Source organism: Saccostrea cucullata, unplaced genomic scaffold (assembly GCF_032062105.1).
Source record: "Saccostrea cucullata isolate Sc308-1 unplaced genomic scaffold, CSIRO_AGI_Scuc_v1 ctg4938, whole genome shotgun sequence".
NCBI classification, from domain to species: domain Eukaryota; kingdom Metazoa; phylum Mollusca; class Bivalvia; order Ostreida; family Ostreidae; genus Saccostrea; species Saccostrea cuccullata.
Genome location: NW_026940831.1, coordinates 51,106 through 75,000, shown reverse-complemented (window position 1 = coordinate 75,000; position 23,895 = coordinate 51,106). Strand labels below are relative to the sequence as shown.

General features: G+C 34.4%; 2 protein-coding genes across 2 annotated transcripts in view; both read left to right on the top strand.

Annotated features, from left to right (window-relative positions):
• LOC134256398 (ankyrin repeat and BTB/POZ domain-containing protein 1-like) overlaps positions 1-1,443 on the top strand; it is a 31,293-nt gene extending 29,850 nt beyond the window's left edge. Inside the window, exons 12-13 of the mRNA XM_062739048.1 lie at positions 304-504; positions 903-1,443. Of these exons, the coding sequence (XP_062595032.1) occupies positions 304-504; positions 903-1,109 (408 nt within the window). The 3' untranslated portion in view covers positions 1,110-1,443. The remainder of the gene's footprint in view (positions 1-303; positions 505-902) is intronic.
• A 6,822-nt stretch (positions 1,444-8,265) lies between these two features.
• On the top strand, positions 8,266-16,737 carry LOC134256396 (serine/arginine repetitive matrix protein 1-like). The gene is made up of 5 exons (XM_062739046.1): positions 8,266-8,392; positions 11,203-11,417; positions 12,159-12,297; positions 12,869-14,011; positions 14,805-16,737. The coding sequence occupies exons 1-5, from the start codon at positions 8,317-8,319 to the stop codon at positions 16,166-16,168; spliced, it is 2,937 nt and encodes a 978-aa protein (XP_062595030.1). The 5' UTR covers positions 8,266-8,316; the 3' UTR covers positions 16,169-16,737.
• Positions 16,738-23,895: the final 7,158 nt, after the last annotated feature.

Here is a 23,895-nt window from a genome sequence, read left to right as displayed (position 1 = left end):
GTTCATTGAATTAAGAAAAATGATATTCATTTGTATAGGCAATGTTTTTGTCCACGAAATTATGTATCCTCGAAAACATCTGTTTAATACAATCAACGAAAATTGATGCCCACGAAAATTTATGAAACCACAGTAAATCATTCAATCCTGGATGCATTATAATTTAATTGTCATTACTTTTACTGAATCTAGTACCTGTATGTAATCATAACCAAAATCTGATTATTAAAGTCATTGGAATAATTATAAAAATAGTTATATTGACAGTTAGGTAAATGTACAAGAATCTTTATATATTTTCAGCTGTCTGAGAACACTGTTTATGATGTCCTGTGGTTTGCCGACCTTTATATGTTACCGGGTCTTAAGAGACAGTGTGCCAACTGCATCAGTAAATTTATCAACTCCAGTAACGTTCTACAAATCCTACGATCAGCGCGACTGTTTAACCAGGCAAGGCTAGAGGACCAGTGTTCCGAATTTATTGCCATCAATCTGGAAAATGTAAGAAATTTTTCCTTTTTATTTTCTATTTATCCTGTATGTTTTGCTCTTTCACAATTAATCTAGTAAATGGCATCCACAGAGGAATACATATCATGAAGTTAGCTGTTTAAAGTGAAATCTTAAATTCAATTTTTTCTAGACGTATAGTGCTAGAAGAGTTATTTTTTGTTTGTTGATTCAAGTCCCTCTCAAGTATTTTTAATTCGTTTGGAGGTGCCAATTTAGACTTGTTTCTGGAGGGCTGGAAATTCATACCTATAATTGGCACCACTTGGCACTCAGGGTCATTGAGCAGTGGGGGATCTTTTTGGTGCCAGCTTCTACTGGGTGTGTAATAACAAGACAACATCACTCATTTGGTGTAAAGCATCACTAACCCTGGCTATTTTTTTTAGTTCGTTCACAGGGAGGACTTTGCTCAGCTGGTGAGGGAAGACGCGTCCGAAATCAAAGGGAGACAAGAAACGGACTCCATCGGAATCATCGACGACATCCGCTTCCACATCACTAACTTTGTACAAACCTACAGCGAAATGGAGGAAGCCAACGAACAGTTACGCCTGGTCGACGACCTGTTGGAGGACCTTAATTTGGACGGATAAACACAGTCACTCATGAATGATTAGTATAAACAGGGATGGACTACACAGGAGAACATGGATTAGGATGGATAACAGTCATGCCAAATATCTCATATGAAATGATGATGAGTGACACAGTAAAACATGAATGCTTAGTTATAATCTGGATAGATAAATGTCACACGTGAATGATCAGTTTGAATTAAGCTGGGTGAATGATCACAGTTATGCTTGAATGCTCAGTCCAGGAGAATTTTGATCTCAAAAAATAAACAATATGGTGCATGTAGGGTTTAACACAATATGAGTGACGAACCAAAAAGGGGAAAATAAATAAATGAGAAATAGATAATAACTAGTGCTTGAATATAAACAGACATGTATATACAGTCAAACTTCATTATATTGAAATCAATGATATGGAGATAAATAAGGATTAAGAATATTGAGGTTTAAATGATATAATTTCTTGGACGTCCAAGTCACTTCGACATATCCATGGTATTTGAGATATGGATCATGTTTGAGATGCCGAAGTTTCACTGTATATCTGCATAAGATGTAATAATATAATATACATTAGATGTATATATAAAATGGTAAGATGCTTCCACAGTGCTCAGTACACCATACAGTAGAAGGTATATTTCAAGAATCGAATTAAAAGGTGCATGATTCATAATAAACCATTTACCAAATAAGAATGTCCATCCTTTTAAGATGTTTAAGGGGGGACCTATGTCCGAAAAGTCTTTGTGTGAATTTTTCAAAACTTTCACATTTCTTTCCTGACCACTTGCTCTTAATTTTTAGGTATTAAAAACAATACCTTTATATGCTTATTTTTACACAGGAGCACGTGCAAAAACAGTGTGAAATGCTAAAAATAGATTATTTTCAGTCATTATTGTTTTACCCCAAATATGCGCTAAAAAGAACCAAAAATGTCAAATCATATTCAAAATCAACACTTATTTAATTTATATGACTTGTATCTTTAAAATGGAGGCAAATTCATTGAAATCCATTTCGCATGAAAAATTATAATGGAGCACAATGTAAGTATTACCCCATTTTTCTTGTCGTATTTTTTACAATTCCGACATGCATAACAGGTAATATCTTAAAAATTCTTTGTGTAAAAATTTTGTAATTCATATTTTTTGAAAGAAATGATTCATCTCTTTATTTCAACAAAGAAAAAAGTATACCTTTATGATAAAATAAACGAGAAATATGACGTTTCCTTTTATTTTTGTACTCTTGTGTCAAAAATATTGACCTTTCTGCACTACAAAAGGGTAAGTAAGCACTGACAAACACCTGAATATAAAACTATTTTGCGGAAAACGAGTATTTTGTTTTGATTAGAAACAATTTAAATAGATAATTTTTTTTCTGCATTCCATTCATTCTGTTTCTCTACCCCCCCCCCCCCCATTTCCCCGTCAACAACCAATGCCTATTAGAACCAAGGAATGACTTTATACAATAAAATCTACATGTACTATATAAATCAATAAGCAAATATACACCCGTACAAGTACATTTCTTAATTTTTTTTCTTAGTTTTCTCCAGAAAATCGATTAATGGTAATTATAAAATTAAACATTTTCCCCTGATTTAAGCCGCTTTCTTTCCTGAATTGTAAATCTCTTTTTTGCACTATTATATCAGCATATTATCGGGGTATTTTTCACAACAGAAATTGCTATGAATTATTAACCAAAGGAAGAGAATTCTAATATTAACAAACTCCATAAGTCAAATAAAACTGTGATTAATGATTTTTGTACGTAATTGATTATCAACAATGTTATGCGTATATCACAGTTGCAAAAGTCAACAGGTAAAAACAAACGTCGCTATTGTGACGTCACATAACACTGCCTTGACGTAGAACGACATAGGTCCCCCCTTAAGTACTGGTCAAGTTTTGTTTGTTATTGTTGGGTTTTTTTTCCTACTGTATAATGTTACTCAACTTAATTTATGATACTTTGTTACCATTGCTGTTATTTGATTTATTAAGACAGTAGACGTGCTATTTATATAGTTATTACCTGTTATGAAAGCTGTTATTGTTATTCTGCTGTTTGATTTTGTTCTATCTGATCTGTATAACTTAAGCTTCAATCCTTCAGAATATTTCTAAGTGAAGTTTCTTGGCTCCTGGATATGAATCAACCAGTGCTCTAGTATTTTATGACATGTGTGGTGATTTTTTTTTTCTATTTGATGTGCAACTTTCTTTAATAGTTTGTTCCATTTCATAAATATCTAATTCTGGGGAAAATGCTTTAGGCATGCCATAGACAGTCTTTTTTTTTTTTTTAAATTCAGTCACAGTGCAGAATGAATGTTGTCAAATTTTGATGTTTTCTGTTCTTAAGTAGATATTTTATATTCTTAAAAAAAAATTTCAATCCATACTCTTTATTAAATTTTAATCTAATTTAAATAACTTGGACATGAAGTGAAGTATAAGAGGAACATTTTAGTCCACATTATTTTAATAAACCACATTTCTTACAAAATATGCTTACAATGTTCCTATTGTTTTTTGTATTAAATTTTTAATGTGTTTCAACTTTTTTTCGACGTGTTTTGCAAACTTTCTTTCACATAGTGATGGAATTATAATAGCTATTAATTGGTACACCAAAAAGAAATGTCTAGGTTTTTTTACCTTCAGTTTGTGTTTGGTTATTAAGAGATCTTGTTATTTATAATACCCGTATTTACACCTGTTTTAAGGTGAATGGAACCTTTTGATGTTATTATCTACACATTTATAAAGGTATGAAATAGAGTCATCAGGTTTTTGTTTTTCTTAAATTACCAATGGATATAGCTGAGAGATCTCTATACCCAGAGTTTCTTATTTATCCTGACATATATATATACACAGGAAATGTACATATACATGTAGACATTTAATATTATTACCCCTGGCATGTAAATAACAAGAATATTATTATAATTATCTGTGATAAATACATATAGAGAATTAATACTATTACCCCTGACATATATATGCATGTATCGAGAGTTATGTTAATATCCCTGACATATACATGTAGAGAATTAATAATATTTATTCTAGACATGTATATCTCAGGGATGATAAAATATTAATTCTCTACATGTTTATGTCAGGGATAATTATATTAATTCTTGACAGCTATATTATCCCTGACATTAGCTGTGTGCAAAACAGTATAGCGATATGGTTTTATATTATCGGTTGATCATAACGCAATAGATCCCATAATGCAAATAATGTGAAATTTATGGCGTCCGATTTTTTGCTCATTGTTGGGGAAGATTTTCCCGTCTCCAACATTGGTCAGTCAACTACCCCTCAATCCCTAATTCTGGAGACACATTCCTTAACCAATCTGGATATTTCATCGACAACTACCCCTCACTCCCTAATTATGGAGAAACATTCCTTAACCAATCTGGATATTACATCGACAACTACCCCTCACTCCCTAATTATGGAGACACATTCCTTAACCAATCTGGATATTACATCGACAACTACCCCTCACTCCCTAATTATGGAGACACATTCCTTAACCAATCTGGATATTTCATCGGCAACCCTTCACTCCCTATAATTCTGGAGACACATTCCTTAACCAATCTGGGTATTTCATTGACAATTTTTTAACCCAGCCCTTCAGTACTTGTCTCTACAAGAGATAAACTCCCTTGATTTGAATTTTTGCAATCCAGCAGCTTTGGACTCTATCCTTTGCGGTTTGTAAAAAAAAACGTTAACTGCCCAAGTTATAACAGTAAACAGGCGCGGATCCAGAATTTTTTCTAGACCTGAACACCCCACCCCCCCCCCCCCCCCTAGATCCGCGCATGATTATAGTCGGACAATTTCCTCTAATCATTGACTGATTTGGAATCATTCCTTCAAAACTTCATTTTTTTAGTCGGACAATTTCCTCTAATCATTGACTGATTTGGAATACATCGAGGTATCTTTTGATAACTACTTGACACAAATAGATGGGAAATTCAAGAAGCAACTGGTTACTTTGGATTTCATTCAGACGACATTAGAGAGATGGACATAGCTGTATCGGACCAATAGGCCTACCCCATCCCTTTCCTTCCTTTTCGGTGAAAACAATGTGAAGTCAACGTAACATGGAAAATGTGTGTACACATGTATTTTAAAAAAAATGAGATAAGATTTTTCTTTTTCAAATGCTCTGCGTCTCATTGATGAACGTGTTAATTCACATAACCTAGCTATGGCTGTGGTACTTTTTTAACTTTATATATGGCTGCAGAAATGTAGCTCTCAGAAAAAAAAACAAACAAAAAAAAACATATTGACTTGAGAGAAAACAGCGCACTTTTTTGTGTGCAATAAAAAAAATGAATAGTTTTTTCACGTGTGGTATTGTAGCTCTCCGGTCAGTCAAAATATTTTTTTTCGGAGAGCTACAGTTCTGCAGCTAAACATCACGATGATATTTCTTCACTGAAAGTTTCAGAAAATTTTTATTAATACATGTATTAATTAACAACTTTTTCAATGGTTTTAAAGTAGATCTAAGTAGATTTGAAATTATTTTACATTTTACAATTTCCAGAAAAAGCATGTTTAATGTAAGAAAAAAATGTATACTGTATGGCTTGTATCTCATGTAGTTTTAGGCAATAAATGAATTTATTATATCAAATCCAGGGACCTATATATACTAAGTATATCCTCCCTGTCAAATCAAAATTTTGCTAATTTTTTTCCCCCAATTAACATGATTAAGTTTCCAGTAATTTTTATTTATAACAGGGACGCTAAATCTTTTTTTTTTCAAGGATTCATTTTCTCACCTCAGTTTTAATAATTCATTTATTTATCAACCCCCAAGTGTTTTTGTCCACTCTCTACCGTCCATGTGTAATGATGATCGGCTCAAATATTCGAGAACGTGTTTCAGAGAGGAACGACCGACAACTCTGCATGGGAGATTAGCTTTCTGCACAAAATGCAAAATGCCCTTTAGATGGCCCCGATGTAACTGTCGCGCTGTATAATAAGTGATAAATTTTATATTCATTTATCGCTAGAAAGATAGAGAACTAGGCCTAGAAATAATAAAACGTATTTTTGTGTTATGTTTAAAGCCTTTCGTAAAATATGCGTGTATTTTGTTAGGGGTAAATTTTAACAATGTCTTTAAATTTATCGATTACATGTGACTCAACAGGTGAGATAAGATTCAAGATGGCGTCGTGTGTTCAAACAAACATCTTTCTCAGGTAATTATGTCCGGGTTCATAGTTATTATGGAGGTTTTACGTGTAATGTAATTGTTATTTAGAGTAACACAGTACTTTTTGATAGTACCTGTCTAGTATTTTACCTATGTGACAAAAGAACTGTAATATGGTGAAAATTTTCTCTTTCAAATCTGTGTTTACTATTTACGATTTTTTTAAAATCATGATCGAGGAATTCCCTGTCTTTTTCTGTGCATGCATTATTAAAACATTAAGAGGTATTTCATGATTTATATATTTTTTTCATGTACTTATTTAATATGACACCCTGGACCATACTTTTATTGAGTTTTTTAAAACTCCTTTTGATATGTTATATTAATTTAGACAGGAAGTGGTGTTATTAAAACATATAGTTTTTATGGACAATGAAATGATCTCAAAATCTGGTTAGATGTATGAGTTTTTTGCTGAATATCATGCAAACAGAACACTCTGACACAAGTTGTATAAAATATCCAAATTCAAAAATGTACACTCTATTAGATGTTGATTTGACCTAAAAAATCCAAGGAACTTTTGGAATGTATAATGAAATCAAAATATTTTGCTGAAATCATTAACAGAGCTCTAAAAAATAAAAACCTACTACGTTTCAACTTTATCATATGTTTATACACAACCAAATTCCCACTATATTTTAATGACCTTCTCAACACCTAAATGTCACCAATGCGAAATATTTTTTTGGACATTGAGAAAAATATATAATTAATGGCTTCAACATGGTTAGTATTGAGATTATAGGCCTAATTTATTTATTAAATTTTCACTATAAGCATGATAAGGGTAGTGCGACCCGGCAATATTGATCCCAGGAAAACTCAACACAGTATCAGTGAATAGAAATCCACGATTGACTGTTGTTTGCCTCCATAGACAAATAACATGTTCAAAACTGCAGAAAATTCCACAGAATCAGGACTTTTTAGTGAGCAGCTAGTGTGTAGAGAGGGTTTTTAAAGTCCAGGCTTTTTGATCATGTTGATATTGACAGCTGCTAAAAAATTTTCTATAAGAAATGGAACTCGAAAATTTATTTACCTTGTCATTGGTCATTTGCAAAATTATTTTGTTAAAAAAAAAACATTCTGATTCTACACAAGAACTCTGAAGTTAACACCATTAAGATGCTTGAGTTTCTGTTAACTATTTACCAATCATGACAAGGGGCATACGGCGGGTGTGACCAGTCGTCAGGGGATGCTTACTCCTCCATGGCACCTGGTCCCACCTCTGATGTTTCAGAGGTCTATGTTTGCTCTTAACTCCTATTTTTTAATTGTTTTATGGATGAACTTTTGATCTTGAATTAACTATTCATTATCTAAAATAATATATAATATTTCACGAGCACACTCACTCATGTAATTTAATGCTAAAATTATAGTATTTACTATTGATTCAATCAAGTTTGTTCAGGCCACAACCCCGGAGGGTAGGGTAGGGACACATTAGGCAATCAGAATTTACATTGAAATTTACAGAAAAAAATGGTTGAAATAAATATCTTCCTAAGAACGGCAGAGCCATGATTAGTCATATTATTATAGGAACAAGTTGTTTTTTTTTCCAATCATCACCTCCTGGTGTTAAGATAGCATGGGACTTTTTATATATTTAAAAATTTCTCAGAAATTTCTCAGAAGTTTAACTGATTTCTGTTTTTCTCTTTCCAAAGTGCCCAGGTAAGGGATGCAGCCCATGGGTTTATAGTTTATCTATTACTGCTAGTTACTATTAGTGAGCTGTTAAACAATTCACATACCGGTAATTAAATAAAGATATCGAGTACCACAAGTATTGACATGATTGTAACACATATAAATGTGCAGTTATAATTAAATTTTTTTTTTATATTTGCAGGTTTTAAGAATGACCTACTGACCTAGAAATAATGCTGCAGAAAACAAGATGGTAGCCCTGATTGTGACCTGCCTTCTGCTGCTATGGCAACCAGAGTTCTCCTCTCCACAGAGAACCAGGAATTGTGAGTACTGGTCGTTAATTTTAATTTAATTCTTAAGAAATGTCAAAAACTGTCATTCCTGTTCACAGGTAAGAACTTGTCTGAACCGATGACTTGGTGGAAAAAGTCAATCTAAATGACCCCATGAAAAAATCGGAAATATTGACGAACACAAATTTTTAGAAGATTTGGATTTGGCCAGTGAATGTCCCCAAAACAGCAGACTGCAGAGATGTCTATAATCGTAATGTTCGTAAATTGAGTTTTGTTAAAGCAAAGACGCAAATTGTAAATGTGTCTCTTAATTAATAGACTGTCTGTCCTTGTAAAAGTAAAGAATTTAAGATATATAGATTGTGTTATTTATGCCTCAGTAGAAAAGAAAACAGTGAGAAAAAACACTTTAAAAAATAGCTAATGATAAAGGACTTTATGATGTAGTTACATTTATGATGTAGTTACATGTATTTTTTTTAACTTTCTATACAAATAAGGCACGTGTATCTTTGTCAGGTCTCTGATGGAATCTTTAACCTTAATTAAGTCAGCCCAAATGTCCGACAGCTAAAAAAAAAGAATTTCAACACCTCTGAAAAAAAAGAGTTATTATTGCCATTAGTATTATTAAGCTAATAATCAAAGTTGTGGTATTCACCAATTCTGCATCAATCAAGGCAGGCCATCCATCACAACCGTGTGGGGGATATGTAGGTCAATGATGATTATGTTTTACGTTGTTTTTACAGAATAATTATGATTAATGTTGTTTATGATGCTCTATACAACATCATTATGACTGCTTTAAGAACCAGCTAACAGTCAAGCTGCTGACTAATTTGTTTACTGTGTGCTAAAATCATTAATTAAAGTATTTTAAGTTAATTGTTAAATTTATATCATTGAGAAAAATAACAAATAGAGTGATGATGCAATATGTACATGATATAGCTTATAATACATGTAATAAGGTGTACATGTTTATGTACTATTAAGACATATATCTGTTACTTGTATTTGTGAGTAAGTATAAATAATATGATAAGAGGAAAAATTTATCAGAATTTCCAGTGGTCTTTTGGAAGACACTTTGTAAACTGCAGGGGGCGAGGTCCTTTATGTCACACCACTGTGTTGGTAAACTTGTGGGCTGTCAGGGGGCGAGGTCCATTATGTCACACCACTGTGTTGGTAAACTTGTTGGCTGTCAGGGGGCGAGGTCCATTATGTCACACCACAGTGTTGGTAAACTTGTGGGCTGTCAGGGGGCGAGGTCCTTTATGTCACACCGTTGTGTTGGTAAACTTGTGGGCTGTCAGGGGGCGAGGTCCTTTATGTCACACCGTTGTGTTGGTAAACTTGTGGGCTGTCAGGGGGCGAGGTCCTTTATGTCACACCGTTTAAGGAATGAATTTAATAGCTACCCATTTTATATGGTATAAACTGGGTTGGGGCAGTTTACGCTTTATAAACCGCGAAGCGGTTTATGAAAAAGCGTAAACTGTTCCAACCCAGTTTATACCGTATAAAATGGGTAACTATTTAATTCATTGCTTATAATTTAATTTTCATTTTTTTTATGTAAGAAAAAAAGAATATTGTTCTGACAAAATGACTTCAAATTGTACAAAATTTGAATGTAACGTCAGGCGGATTGATACGTTTTGATTGTGACGTAGGCAACCCATTTTATACGATATGAAGTAAATTTTTTATCCAATCAAATACAGTGTTACAACCAGAATTAAATTATTGTGTTGGTAAACTTGCGGGCTGTCAGGCTGTGAGTGCCGGGTATTGGCCTGACTGAGAACATGTAGAAACACTCCTTGTATATGGTGTCAATCTCTCATCTGGAAATATATGCTAAATATACAATTAGGAACATTATTTTTTTGAAAATCTCAAATTTTCTGTATAATATATCCCTTATTTTATGTTTTTGTATCATTTCACACAGAAATATAATTATTTTAAAAATTTATTTTATCTGGAAATTATTGGAAGTTATGAATAATTCAAGAAAAAGTCCCTAACTGCTGAGTGGCCCTTAATGACTGGTCAAAAGCCTGAATAGGATTACGTATAAACTTTGCAACCCTCCTCTGGCACCGAGAAGTAATGGAGTCTCCACTATGAGTGAAAAATTCTTGAGGGGATGTTAACAAACATGCAACCCGCAAAAGTAGTAATTCCTATACAATGTAGTGCTGCAGTATTCATGCATGTACAGTTTAGCAGTAATTACTTTTTGGGGAAACTTGTCTTTCTAAGCATAACTTTTGATTTGATGATATGCTTGATATATTTGTTCTACATTTCCTTGACATCCCCCCTCCACACACATGCACAAACACATCTTTAGAGACATCAGGCGCGGATCCAGAAATTTTTCCGGGGGGGGGGGGGTCCACCCCAGTCCAAAAAAATAATTTAGCCCTAAAATTTCTTGACAAGAAAAAAGAAAAAAAAATTCACCCAAACATCAAAAACCTATTTTGTGTATGTGTGTGTGTGTGTGGGGGGGGGTGTTAGTCAATGACTTATCAATTTCACACAAATTCGCATTTACCAGGCCCGCAGGGGGGTCTGCATTTTCCAAAGGGGGGTCCAAGGTAACTTTTTTCTTGTGGTAGTATATAGATTTAATAACCTTGCAAATCCAAGGGGGTTCCTGACCCCCCCCCTTCCCCCTCTAGATCCGCGCATGGACATATACATGTATATGCAGTAGTCATGGGTCCATCTGTTAGTAAGCTATTTATAACACATTGAATGCCCTGTGTTTTTCAGTAAGCTGTCTATATATAACATTGAATGCTTTCTGTTTTCAGATCAGTTGGAGGACAGTTGTTTTGTGGATCCAGTGACCATTAGTCTGGATGAGACGGTCATCATTAAGGGGGGAGGGACGGTCAGTCCTAAGCCGATCGGGATCCAGTGTAAGATCACGGTGCGGACCGAGGCCAAGTACGAGCTCCAGGCCAGAGTACAATTCTTCAACTGCCGGGAGCCCTCCGTCATCCTCTCCCTTTACGCCAACACCAACGTAAGATTTAGTACAACACCAACATAAGATTTAGTAAAACACAAACGTAAGATTTAGTACAACACCAACGTAAGATTTAGTACAACACAAACGTAAGATTTAGTACAACACAAACGTAAGATTTAGTACAACACCAACGTAAGATTTAGTACAACACCAACCTAAGATTTAGTACAACACCAACATAAGATTTAGTACAACACAAACGTAAGATTTAGTACAACACCAACGTAAGATTTAGTACAACACAAACGTAAGATTTAGTACAACACCAACGTAAGATTTAGTACAACACCAACGTAAGATTTAGTACAACACCAACGTAAGATTTAGTACAACACATCATTAGTTTTCTTTCACTTATGTACAGTACAGGCAGAAATTTAAGCAAAGTTTTAATTTTGGCATTATTAGTGAGGATAGCCATGCTGGGATCGCTAAATTTAGATATTAGTAAAAATTAATTGCATTTTGTTTGCAGAAGTTTTCTTAGCAAGAATTTTAAAATTGCTTAAATAGTTGCTTTTTGCTTAAAATTAAGAAAAACAGAAATCCCTAAATTTGCCTCGCTAAAATTTACAATTATATGACCAAGGCCTTTCTAGCCCTTGAAGGTAGTCCTTCTGTCAAAAGTATGAGCCGAAAAACTGGTCGATACTCATATTTGACATGGCCAAGTTTTGACATTAAAAAAAAGCATCCTTATACAGTTTAAGCATATTAATGTGTGTTGTCTTTCAGAACATTTATAACTGTGACAACTACCCCCGCTCTCCTTTGACCTTGACCTTTACGGGTACACAGGTGATTGTGGATCTGAAGAAGGGTGACCCTACGGCCATGCAGTACTCGTTTGATATCAGCATCACCCCCAGACAGAGTAAGACTTTAGTGTAACTTCTACCCTTACCACTACACATACTATATCGCTTTACAAAAGGACTTACGACTTAAGATCAAATTTAATTCTTCATTTAACTTTTTGATAAACATTATATCAAAAATTATTTTATTCTGTTGAAAAGAAATGTGGTCAGATATCTTTACACAAATAATTTTGAAGAGAATTATTAATTTTGCAAAGTTTAACAATAATCTAAAGTTTTTGGTCTTAGTTGTATGTTCTTTTGTAAAACGGGCCCCAGGACTCCCAAACAGGGAATCTTGTTTTGGTTCTCATGTTTTCTAGGGAAAGCGTTTGATTGTTGTGATTTTCATGATAATATGAACAGGCTTTTAGGATTAGGACAATATTGTGTTAATTCATTCCTAATTTTGGATTAATTTAAGTGATTTGAGCTGAAATAATATACAGATATTTTGAAGAAATTTAGCAGTATAACAGGAGAAAAAGGTTTCATATACTTAGATAATCAGTTATCATTTTGACTTTGTAATTTCAATGCTTGATCATTTCAGTAGTTGTGACAGTGTCTTGTTCATTTTTCTAGAGCCGTTTTCAGCTGATACCACGGAGTCCCAGCCAGTGGCAGCCGGGCTGATCGTCGGGATCGTCTGCGGAATTTTCTTCTTTCTCGTCGTGGGAGCCATCATTATAGCGTGCTGCTACAGACGAGCCCAGAAACTAAAACGCCTGGCCATGTACAACAGCTCCAATGCTAAAGTACCGCTGGAGGATGCAGCTGGACCAATGGGGATATCAAATAACTTTGAGTCCTCGCCCCGAGCCATGACAAGGTTACTTACAACAGAGGATGAAAGTGTGGAAAATGGAGGAGTGAGGCGACCACAAACGCTTGATTTAAAATCTCGGAGTCAGACGGCAAAAAGCGACCGTACGGAGTCTAGTACAGCCAGTAGACCCAGTAATAATGACGCTTATGAACATGAGGATGAAGATCCCTATGATGTAATGGACGGAGATCCGAAGCCCCCCAAATCTCCCTTCCTTGGTGCTTTACAGAGTAATGCGAAGTTCCAGAAATCAAGACAAGAGAATGAGAGAGATGCAGAGGACCGACGGAATCGATTGTCAGGTTCATCGTTTGGAAATCAGACACCTGGGTCAAATTCATCAATAGACAGTCGAGATAAGGTGTCAGCCAGCGAGAGTCGAGGGAAGCCTCTGCCAGCAGTGCCTGACAATAAACAATTAACTCTGGCGGAAAAACGCAAAAAAATGGAAAGTTTCCGAAGAGCTACCAGACCAGATTCTTTCACTTCTGATGAATTGGATCGAAGTGGAGAAGACACTGATAATTTGAACAAAAGTCGCGGGGCGAGTGGAAGTGACAGTCAGTCGTCTCACGAAACAGCTCCGGCTAAAGCCAAGACAAACACACAACATATACTGCGCCCTAACAGAGGGCAGGAGAAAACGAAAAACACAAAAAACAAAAAAGAAAAGCCTCTGAAAGACCGAGATCCAGACAAGATCCCCGACAGTCCTAAATCCACACGCAGTGCCGGGCAGTTTCAAAAACTAGACGATGGACTGAGATCAAGCAAACGATCAAACAAATCTCCAAAACCGGCAGCCAAAGGCTTCGGACATCGGAGAAATCGGAGCACTGATTCACGTCCCGTGACCCCCACTAGCATGATGAGGGATGATGACGAGGAGTCTATTCGTCGTAAGTCTAATCTCTTATCTTACAGCTTAATAATGGACAGTATACACATGTGGTATTTAATAAAGATTATTCAATATTGGAATATTTGAATGTACAGGGAACTTTTGATAAGTTTTATTTATATACAAGACTAATATTTTAGTACATTATTCTAACACTTAACTTATTTTGCTTTAATATTTGGTTGTTTGTGTTTGTCCACGTTCATTTGGCTTGATGCAAAAACTAAAAACTGAGTAATTGATATTAATTAGGGATTTTAATTAGTTATTTAATAGATAATGATATAAAGGTTCATAAACCCACTGCTCACTCATAAAATTTTGCTTGAACCTTCATGATTTTCTAAAAGAAATGTATGTTATAAGTAAAATACTAGCTGTTTGCGAGGCAAAATTATACAAAAAAGTGGCTTGATGCAAAAACTAAAAAAATGAGTAATTGATATTAATTAGTGATTTTAATTTGTTATTTTATAAATAGTGAATTTAGTGATATTTATTATTTCTAAGAGAGAAAATCAGGGTTTTGAATCTTATCAAGGTTTGACGCAAACACACTTTTTTGAGATTTCTTCATAAATTAAATCTATGAAAAATTGAAGAAGAAAAAAATTCCAAGATCGGTATCTTTTTCAATTTTTTTTTGAATTTTGAAAAATATTTTTGAAAGTTTCATTCATAATTTAGTGTATATATGTCAAATGAATTCAATTCTATTTATTCAGAACAAAACAATTTTTCCTTTAAAAATTGCTTAGTGAGACCTGATCACTGGGTTTAATGTTTTTCAGCTCTCCAGAGAACAACGTCACGCCAATCTCTCTACGCCTCTCGTTCATCCCTCTACAGTCGCAGGCGGCGGAAAGGTTCCTTCTCCGAGTCTGTCGTTTCTGGGTCAACCTTCGCCCATGATGACATTGACTATTACCGCAGACCAAGAGGTCAAAGGTCACGGGGTCATTCACCTGCGGATTATGACGATGACTCTGATGGCTATGTGCAGCCAATATCTCGTCATGAAAATGACAGAATGTTTAAATCGCTAGGAGATTTGAATTCTAATGGAAGACGCAGCGAAAAAGCAACCAGAGCAACACAAACATTGAGGGAGACAGCAACGCAGACCGGGGACGACCAATCGGTTGTCGTCCATTCAAAGAGGGTGGTGCCGAGAAAACGTCGCTCAAAGAGTCTGTCTGCAACAGGAACGCAAACTACAAATAAAAAACACAGAAGTCGCAGTAAGTCAAGGGGTAACGATTCTGACACAGGTGATGAACTTAAAAATGAAAAACGGGAAAAATCAAAGAGTCGAGAATCACTGAAAGAAAGTTCAGAAAAACCAAAGCCAAAACCGAAACCAAAACCCAGGAAATCCCAATCGGCAGCAGCATCTGAGAGCGAGGCTCCTACCAAAGCACAAAGGAAAAAGTCCAAGTCTCAGAAAGAGGCTCCTGCTGCAGAAGACACAGTGGAGGCTCCACAGGAACTGACAGCAGCGCCACCTGGAGTGGTGGTTTATCCCATGGGGCCTCAGGGTCAGCCGTATGTGGTACCTTATGGACTACCACCAGGTTACACCACCTTACCTCTACAGCAGCCACCACCCGGTGCAGTGCCCTCCCAGCCTCCTCCTTATGTTGTTAACGGTCAGGGATCTCTGTTTGTGGGGCCGCCTCCGCCTGTTGACAATACAGTCAGACAGTTACCACCACAAACTGTGTCTCAGGCTGCAGCTATTCCAAGGAAAAAGTCAAACTGGGAAATGTTGTGTGAGATGACAGACAAACAGAACAGTGGGGAAGCTTTAGAGACAGGTTCAGTGACTAGCTCTGTGTTTACTAACAATATCCCCTCACACCAGGTGGTGTACCCTACAGGTCACCACCCAGCAGCTCCCATAGTAATGGTACCACCCCAGCACAGCCATCCTGTACATTCCTTCACAGCCCCAGGGGCCCTGTATCCCTCTGGTGTACCCCTGGCAGTTAATCCCTCTCCACTGGGGACTTCACCGGCTGCCCATCCTAGTCCTTCTGTCGGCAGCGAGCTATCCCATAATTCCTCATGGGATGTGCTGACACGATTAACAGAACAGCAGAGTCGACTTCAGCAGGGTCAGAACAATGCGGTGGGGAATGAGAGCGTCGTATAGTGTCACCCATAGTAACAACCATAGTTAACACACATAGTTACCATACATTGTAGTCATCCATAGTAACCAACCATAGTAACAAAATACATTTAAATCTTGTCACTCCATCTCGTGGTTGTGAGTCTCCATTTGATGCTGGTTGTACTTTCATTTTTGGCTGTATGCAGTTTAATGTGAACAAATTTAACTGCATTTAATTTTTTTTTGTTTTTTTTTTTGTGTTATATTTTTTTTGTACTTAAAATATGATTTTTAAATGTGTTCTATGTGCTGAATGAGGATAGATTTACTTCACGATGGATTTACTGTTGTATAAATGAATATTCATTACCTGTATATAAACCATAATATTGTATACTTATTAGTGTAAGTTTTACATAAGTCTACATATACATTAATAAAGTGCAACATATTTATTCAAATATAATTGTTGAATGTTTTTGAGCTCCTGTATGATTTTTTTGCACAAATATTTTTCATACATATCAATTCTATACAAATTCTATACATTACATATCATGCATTTGTTATGCAATTTTTGCAAATGTAATAATATACATTATAGAAGTAGAAATTAAATTTGAAGTACATTGTAAACTATATATTACTTTTAAATTGACAGCAAATATATGTGATTTCATTTGTTATTTTGCTTTAATTTGGAAATTCATTCCATGATAGAGGTTTATATTTAAAATGTAGAAACCCATGTTTAATGAATGAATATTCACCTTTTTTGAATTAGATCCCACATTTTTGTAAATAAATAAAAAGATGGTATTTGAAATTTTAGAGGTTTTTTGTTGCATTAAGATTTAAGTAGAACTTGAATAGTTTATATGATAATTACGTAAGGTTTCTTTGCAAATTCAGAAATTATTGTGAACTTCTCTTTTGTGGAAATTCTACTTACAAGTAATATTTCATACCGCTTAGAAAATATTATAAAATTATACAGCTTTTAAAAAGTACTACATAAATTTTTGATGAAAGTAACTTTGTAGTAAAGTTTGATACTTATTAATTATGGTTTAAATGAGCTTTACATAGATTTTATTAGGAATACCCAGTATGTCATGTAAGTATGGGTTGAAGTGCTACTCTTTTAATATTGCTACACACAAAAGATGCCTGTGCTGAGTGTTTTATCCTGTGTTATTGTAAATATTAGTAAGAATTTAACCCATCTAATGTATGCATGTATGTACATGTAACAACTTAAGTGAAGTGCATACAAAAATCAAATATTAAGTAGATTAGTAGTGTTTTGGGTACATATGGTAATTTTTATATTGTCAATTCAACTTTAAAACTACAAATTTATTAATATGTTACTGGTCACCATATGCTCCTGAAAACAAATCCAGTAAGGTATTTTAAACACTGGTTGCTTGGTAACAGTAAAAAATGGGGGGGGGGGGGGCGCATGGTGTCTTGACTTTTTTTCTGGCCTAGACGGGGACATTTTATTGTAAAGATCATTAATTTTCAATTCAAATAGGTCAAGTGAACTTCTTTCCCTGCCTTTTTTTTTTTTTTACAGTTTATACCTGTGTTATTGAAGTGCAGGCTTGGAGGATGCTGGGCATTCTCTTGTATCAAGTTGTGTTTCAATTTGTTTTGAATTGCAGCTTAACATTTAATACATTCCAATCTTTTTGAAAATTTTTAAGTGCTGTAAAATTTTATAGCTTTTTTCCCCACATTCCATGGAGATTTTTATGCTGTTTTTAATTGTTAATAATTTTTAAATTGTTTGATGCATACATTTTTGTATTCTAAGCTGTGTATATTTAATTTTAACTAATTGTGCCATGAATTAAAAAAAAGTTTTAGAATTTAAACAATTAGTGTTAGAAATAGAAGTAGTCATCAATAAACTTAATACATGTAGTTTAGTAATGTAATGTATATTCATTTTCAATTAATTATGGTCTCCATTAAAATTTAAGGAGAATTAAAGATTAAAATAAGAGAAAATTAAGTGGATTTTAAGTGATTAAAATGCTTACAACTTAAAACTACCATAAATATGAATTGATATATATATATAATTATTTTTCTTTCCTCGATGTTAAAAAAAGAGGGAGCTATTATTTGTTTAACTAATGTGTTTCAAAAATTTCTTGATCATATATATTTCATTGTGTATTTCATTCTTTCGACTTGTTTTAAACACTGCTATTAAAATGCTATTTGAAATGTATATATACCATGGATGACCTAAATGTGCAATTGCATAAAAGTGATTTCAGAAATCATGTAAAATCATTTAAATGTATTTTGATTCGTGAGTTTAAAATTTTTGCTCTACGATTCCAGTATTTGTTTTACATGTTTAAGGAATAAAAGGGATTTATTTGAATTTCTTGTTTGTTTTATGAATATTTCTAAAATGATAATTTTATTTTATCGAATAAATCTACAAATTTTAAAACAATTTAAACAATGATTTTATTGATGTATCAGCAGAGCCTGGCATTCCTAATTCGTTTGGAAAACTTTATTTGTAATTTTATTCGCTTATGTTAACTTGAATAAATCCTTCTGATTTATCACTCAGTGAGATTCTAATGGGAGGTCAACATTACCGCTACATTGCAAAAAATTTCAACTCATTACCGCTACATTTTGTCAGATTTTCGACCGATCATTACCGCTACATTTTTCCGGCAAAAAATAACTCATTACCGCTACATACTGAGTCAGCCAAAAAGAGCTCATTACCGCTACATATCAATTTAGCCAGGTATAGTTCGGTTTACATGAGTTCTAACCAACAGAATTCACTTAACATCTAATCAGAATGAGTACATATATATAAATAACTGCAGTCTAAATTTAATTATTTAGCGTCATCTGAACATTATGGCCACCATTGAAAAGTTTGTTACAAATCGATTGCAATCGGAGTTCCTCGGATGACTCGTACCTCGCACAATACCTTCGTTTGAATTTTTTTAATTGAATCGATTGAAAAAAATTAAAAAAAAATAAGACTTAATTTCAAAAACTCAAAATTGTGGAAATGCGTTGAAAACAGTTGCAAAAGCAACTGCAAAGCAGACCTCGACGAATTATTTATTGATTTTAATGTTTAAAAACCCTTCCTGTTCAAAGTCCAACTTTCACCTCCCCGTGGTGAGCAGGAGGAACGGGTCTTATGCATGCATGTACATGTATAGGTTGTACTGTACACGCATAAGTGGCTGGCTATTGAAAGAGGCAATGTAGCGGTAATGTATATTTTTTATGTAGAGGTAACGTAAGATTTTTGTAGCGGTAATGACTATGTAGCGGTAATGAAAATTTTGAATATGTAGCGGTAATGATATGCACCCATTCTATACTTTTCAAAAAAAAAAAACCGCATCGTAGAATTTAAGTGACACATTGAACATAAAGATTATTTAGTAAAATGATGCATTGATAAAACAGAAATGTGGTAAGCAACAGGAATACTATCTACGAGGGGCATTTCAAAAGTCCTGAGAACTGTTTACTAAAAAATTAACCGTTTTACGGAAATTAAATATTAAGTTTGATATCATTGGAAAGGACAGAAAAATATACACATATTGTGACGTCACTTTCTAATTTTTATGACGTAATAACTCCGAAAATGACCTCATACTTCCGCAAACTTACAATACTGGCCATAAAAATGACGTAACAAAAGACACAATTTCATCAATGTAAAATTTTAAAAACAACTTTTGCTCATTACTCGGGTGCAAGCTATCGGACGTAAATGACAGTTGGTAGAATCTTTACATAGACTACAATCTATCAAATGGTGGTCTATTTCAAAGATCTTCTTGTTCTGAGATGGTTTAAGCGATTGCCAAACATCGCATGCTTTTATCGAATCTTGCTTAAAATATTGCGTAAAACAGACCCAACTGTGAGAATGAGGCAAAGTTGGCAATCAACGAAAAATAGACGATCTTGTTACTAAATTTTATGGCATCAATTCGTCAGATGTTTTAACCATATTTGTGGGATCGAAGAAGGCTCAAGAGAGGTTAAGTTTATTGTGCCCCATATTTTCTAGTAAAATCCAAAATGGCCCGGACGCAGTTGTAACCCCGCCCTACCTCCACATATTTGCAAAAATTAATTCATGGAAATTAAATAAGATTCTACATGTCTATGAAGCAGTACTGAGTTTTAGGGCGCCGAAGTTGAATAGATGAGAAAAAATACGCACAGAAACAAGTCAGGGGCAAGACTTTTGTACATTTTATTTGTAAATGGTAAGAGTACTGTTACTCAAAATATATTTGTTGAAAACTGCATTAATATACTTTAGTTTTATACAGAAAATGTTTTATTTCATACAATGGAGAAGTATATAAAAGACCGAAAATCAGTCGTATCATGTGACTTAAAATCTTGGATGAATGTCGATGAAAGCATAACCGGACATAAACCGCGCTAGTAAACAAACCAAACAATGAAATATAATATTGTTGATAAACAGTACCATAGTCCTACTCTACTTCTTTGCAAATGACAATTTTCTTTGAAATATATTTTCAAATAAGCCTTTGGCAGCACTTTTAAAATTGTGCCATGTGGATAAAAACGCGAGTTTTCAGTATGCTAAACCTTCTATATTCTGACGTCATTTTCGGAGTTATTACGTCATAAAAATTATAACGTGACGTCACAATATGTGTATATTTTTCTGTCCTTTCCAATGATATCAAACTCAACAATTTCCGTAAAACGGTTAATTTTTTATTAAACAGTTCTCAGGACTTTTGAAATGCCCCTCGTAAATGTCATAATTACTCAACAATTTTAAAATTATAGTCAGTTTAAGACCATTAAAGATCACTATCTGGTATGCCCCCCGCAGATACAAGTGATAGCCACAAACGGCATCTAATGGAAGCAAATGTGTGTAATAAAAACTGTATAGGAATACTCTCCCACTCCAAATGTAGAACTATAGTCACCTGTTGCAGAGTCTGGGGATGCGATTGTCTTTGACTAAAACAGGTTGTTATTTCTTTGCAAGAATAGGTGTGTCAAACGAGCCATATGTGGCTGTGTATTGTGAGATTGCAATACGGCTCTAGGATGCTGTAAATTTGAATGGGTATGTGTAGGTAGAACATGGTTAGAGTACCTTTTTCCATCAAAGTCCATTGAATTCGAACCATATCAATCTTACTTTCTTATAATACCATTTTTCATACCATTACACTACCACCACCAACTTTTTTAACGTCCTGGAGGCAGTTATCTATCTAACCTTCATTAAAAAGCATTATCACTCTTAAACTTATAAGAGGCTTTCAGATAAACATTCTGGACTAGCAGATTAACCAAAATGTTCAGCAGTGATGCTGTGGTCATACTCTATTCATCTGAGATCTTTGACGTCGATATTTGGGGTGTTGTGGGGTCGGAACAATGGCATGAATAATCATCTTGCAATAATTCGTAGTCAACTGAAAACGGTCTTGTTAGATGATCTGTGCAGTTCAGGGATAGCTAATGCTTTAAGATGACGTCCTTGCATTACATTCATGCAATTTGCGTAATCCTCGGAAGTGATGCTGTGCTGCTGATGTCACACGTAGTCTACCATATTTTTTGCAAACATTGGTTGTTCGATGTTAATGGTTTATATTTTATAGGCTAGATATCACACTGTTCAACGCGTTATCGGCAACTTGGTTGTTATCGGACACTCGGTTGATCACAATTTTTTACAGGGTAGTAAATTATTTCAAATAAACTCTGTTAAAATAGAAACAGAGAATATACATTGTTATTTTTGTAAACAGAAATAAATATGGATACAAAATAACGCCTCGATACGTATAAGAATAGAATTTTTTAGCCTTGGGAAGGCTTTAAAAGTCAATTTTGTTATATTTTGCTAGTTTTTCTCCAATTGGCATTGCTGTAAATAGCTTTTTTCTTCAAAATCCTTATATTTACCTAGCTTTAATGATTGTCCACATGAAGACATCGTCAGAATCTTGCAAATATGTTATTAAAGGACAAAAATTGCCCAATTTTAACTTTCAGTATGTTATCGGAAATACGGTTGAATAATTCAGTTTGTTATCGGAAACTTCGGTTTTGGTTATCGGAAACACGGTTGAGATATAGATTAGGAAAAATATAAAGGAACGACAGAAATCCGCATGAAATCTATAGATATATAAAGTGGCTGGCACACAATTAAAATTTTTGGTTATTATTTACCTCTTTTAAGAATATGTAACTTTAAAAAATGCGTGTTTTTGGCATTTCTCACTGAAATCTGCATGATCTTGACCTGTTGTTAAATATGGTATTAGTTTTAAATTTCATTTCAAGTTACCGAGGTCGCCCTTGGTTAGAGTGTCTGCTCTAGAGTCGCCGAGTAAGGAGTTGATCTTATACGTTGCTGTTGCGTATCCCAAAGTGGGACGCTGCAATAGGTGCTAGCACAAAAAAGATCCCTCCCTGCTCAATGGCCCCAAGTGCCAGGTATAGGACAAGTTTTGTAGCTCTCCACCGGCAAGTGGTGGCGTCTCAATATGACTTAAAAATTCTCAAGATAGCATTAAACAACATACAGTCAATCAAGGTGATGAGCGCATAGCGAAAGAACAATTTCCAGTCATTTTATCGACTTAGCACAGGCGAAACCGAGATTCAAACTCACAACCTTTCCAACACGAATAAATTTAAGTTTACTGTAAAGCAATTAAAGAATTCAAACTCAATAAAATTAAGGGTGGTTAAATGTATTTCCAGATAGGGCGTTAGACCAAACTATATGACATAGAATTAAAAACTTTTGAGGAGAAAAGAGATTGACATAAAAAAATACGAAATCGTAAACACGGATCTCTAAAGACATCGGAGGTTGTTTAACATACCAAGAAGGAATAAGAATCCCCTGATTAACGGTTACATCCAGCAGTGTGCTCTTCGTCATTATTGGCCAGATGTAATGTGTAAATAGAGCTCATGCTCAGATAGATCGAGGGGGGATTCACATGGATAATGCATTGCTATTGGCTGTTTTACTGAAGCAATTTTTATTAATTTATTTATTTATTTTTCAATATTTTTTTCTGGACCATGCTTTTGGTAAAGGATAGTCTCCTTAATCTACTACATATCCAAATTACATTGTATAAAAAGAATTAAGAATTATTATCTTTCTTTATTGTTGACAGCTATCTGATTTATACAAGCTAGATCACATGATTAACACAAGCTAAATCACATGATCAAGTATTTAAAAAGTCCTATAAAGTTACTATGTTGTTCTATCTTAAGTCTCTAATTATGTTAATGTTCTTTTGCGAAGCAACAAAAGTGCTGACGTCACAATCACAGGCACTTAATTGTTTTGTATACGGGTCGCCCCCACTTAAGCCACAATTGCTATATTTATTTGTAACTTTGACGTGATTCCGCGGATCATGGGGGAACTTGGTTTTTTAAAAAAAAATGTAATACTTAGAATATCATAATACAAAAGTAATTGTTATGATAAATTAAAGATATATATTTACGTCTGAAACCTCCTGAAGTTTAAGGAGGTTAACTGAATGGATCGAAAACAAGAAAAAATGATTAAACAGATAGAATAGTTCTATCATTTATATTCTTAATCTTATTTATAACCATTCATGTCAAAACAAACTTACGAACCTTACGGACAGCCCTTGAAAATAAATTTCAAAATTACTTCTAAACCATTACGT

Excerpts from the sequence above, each read along its gene's own strand:
- LOC134256396 (XM_062739046.1), top strand. The coding sequence starts at position 8,317 with ATGGTAGCCCTGATTGTGACCTGCCTTCTGCTGCTATGGCAACCAGAG. Across the intron at positions 8,393-11,202 it reads TCCACAGAGAACCAGGAATT|ATCAGTTGGAGGACAGTTGT; the intron begins GTGAGTACTGGT and ends TTCTGTTTTCAG. Across the intron at positions 12,298-12,868 it reads CAGCATCACCCCCAGACAGA|AGCCGTTTTCAGCTGATACC; the intron begins GTAAGACTTTAG and ends TCATTTTTCTAG.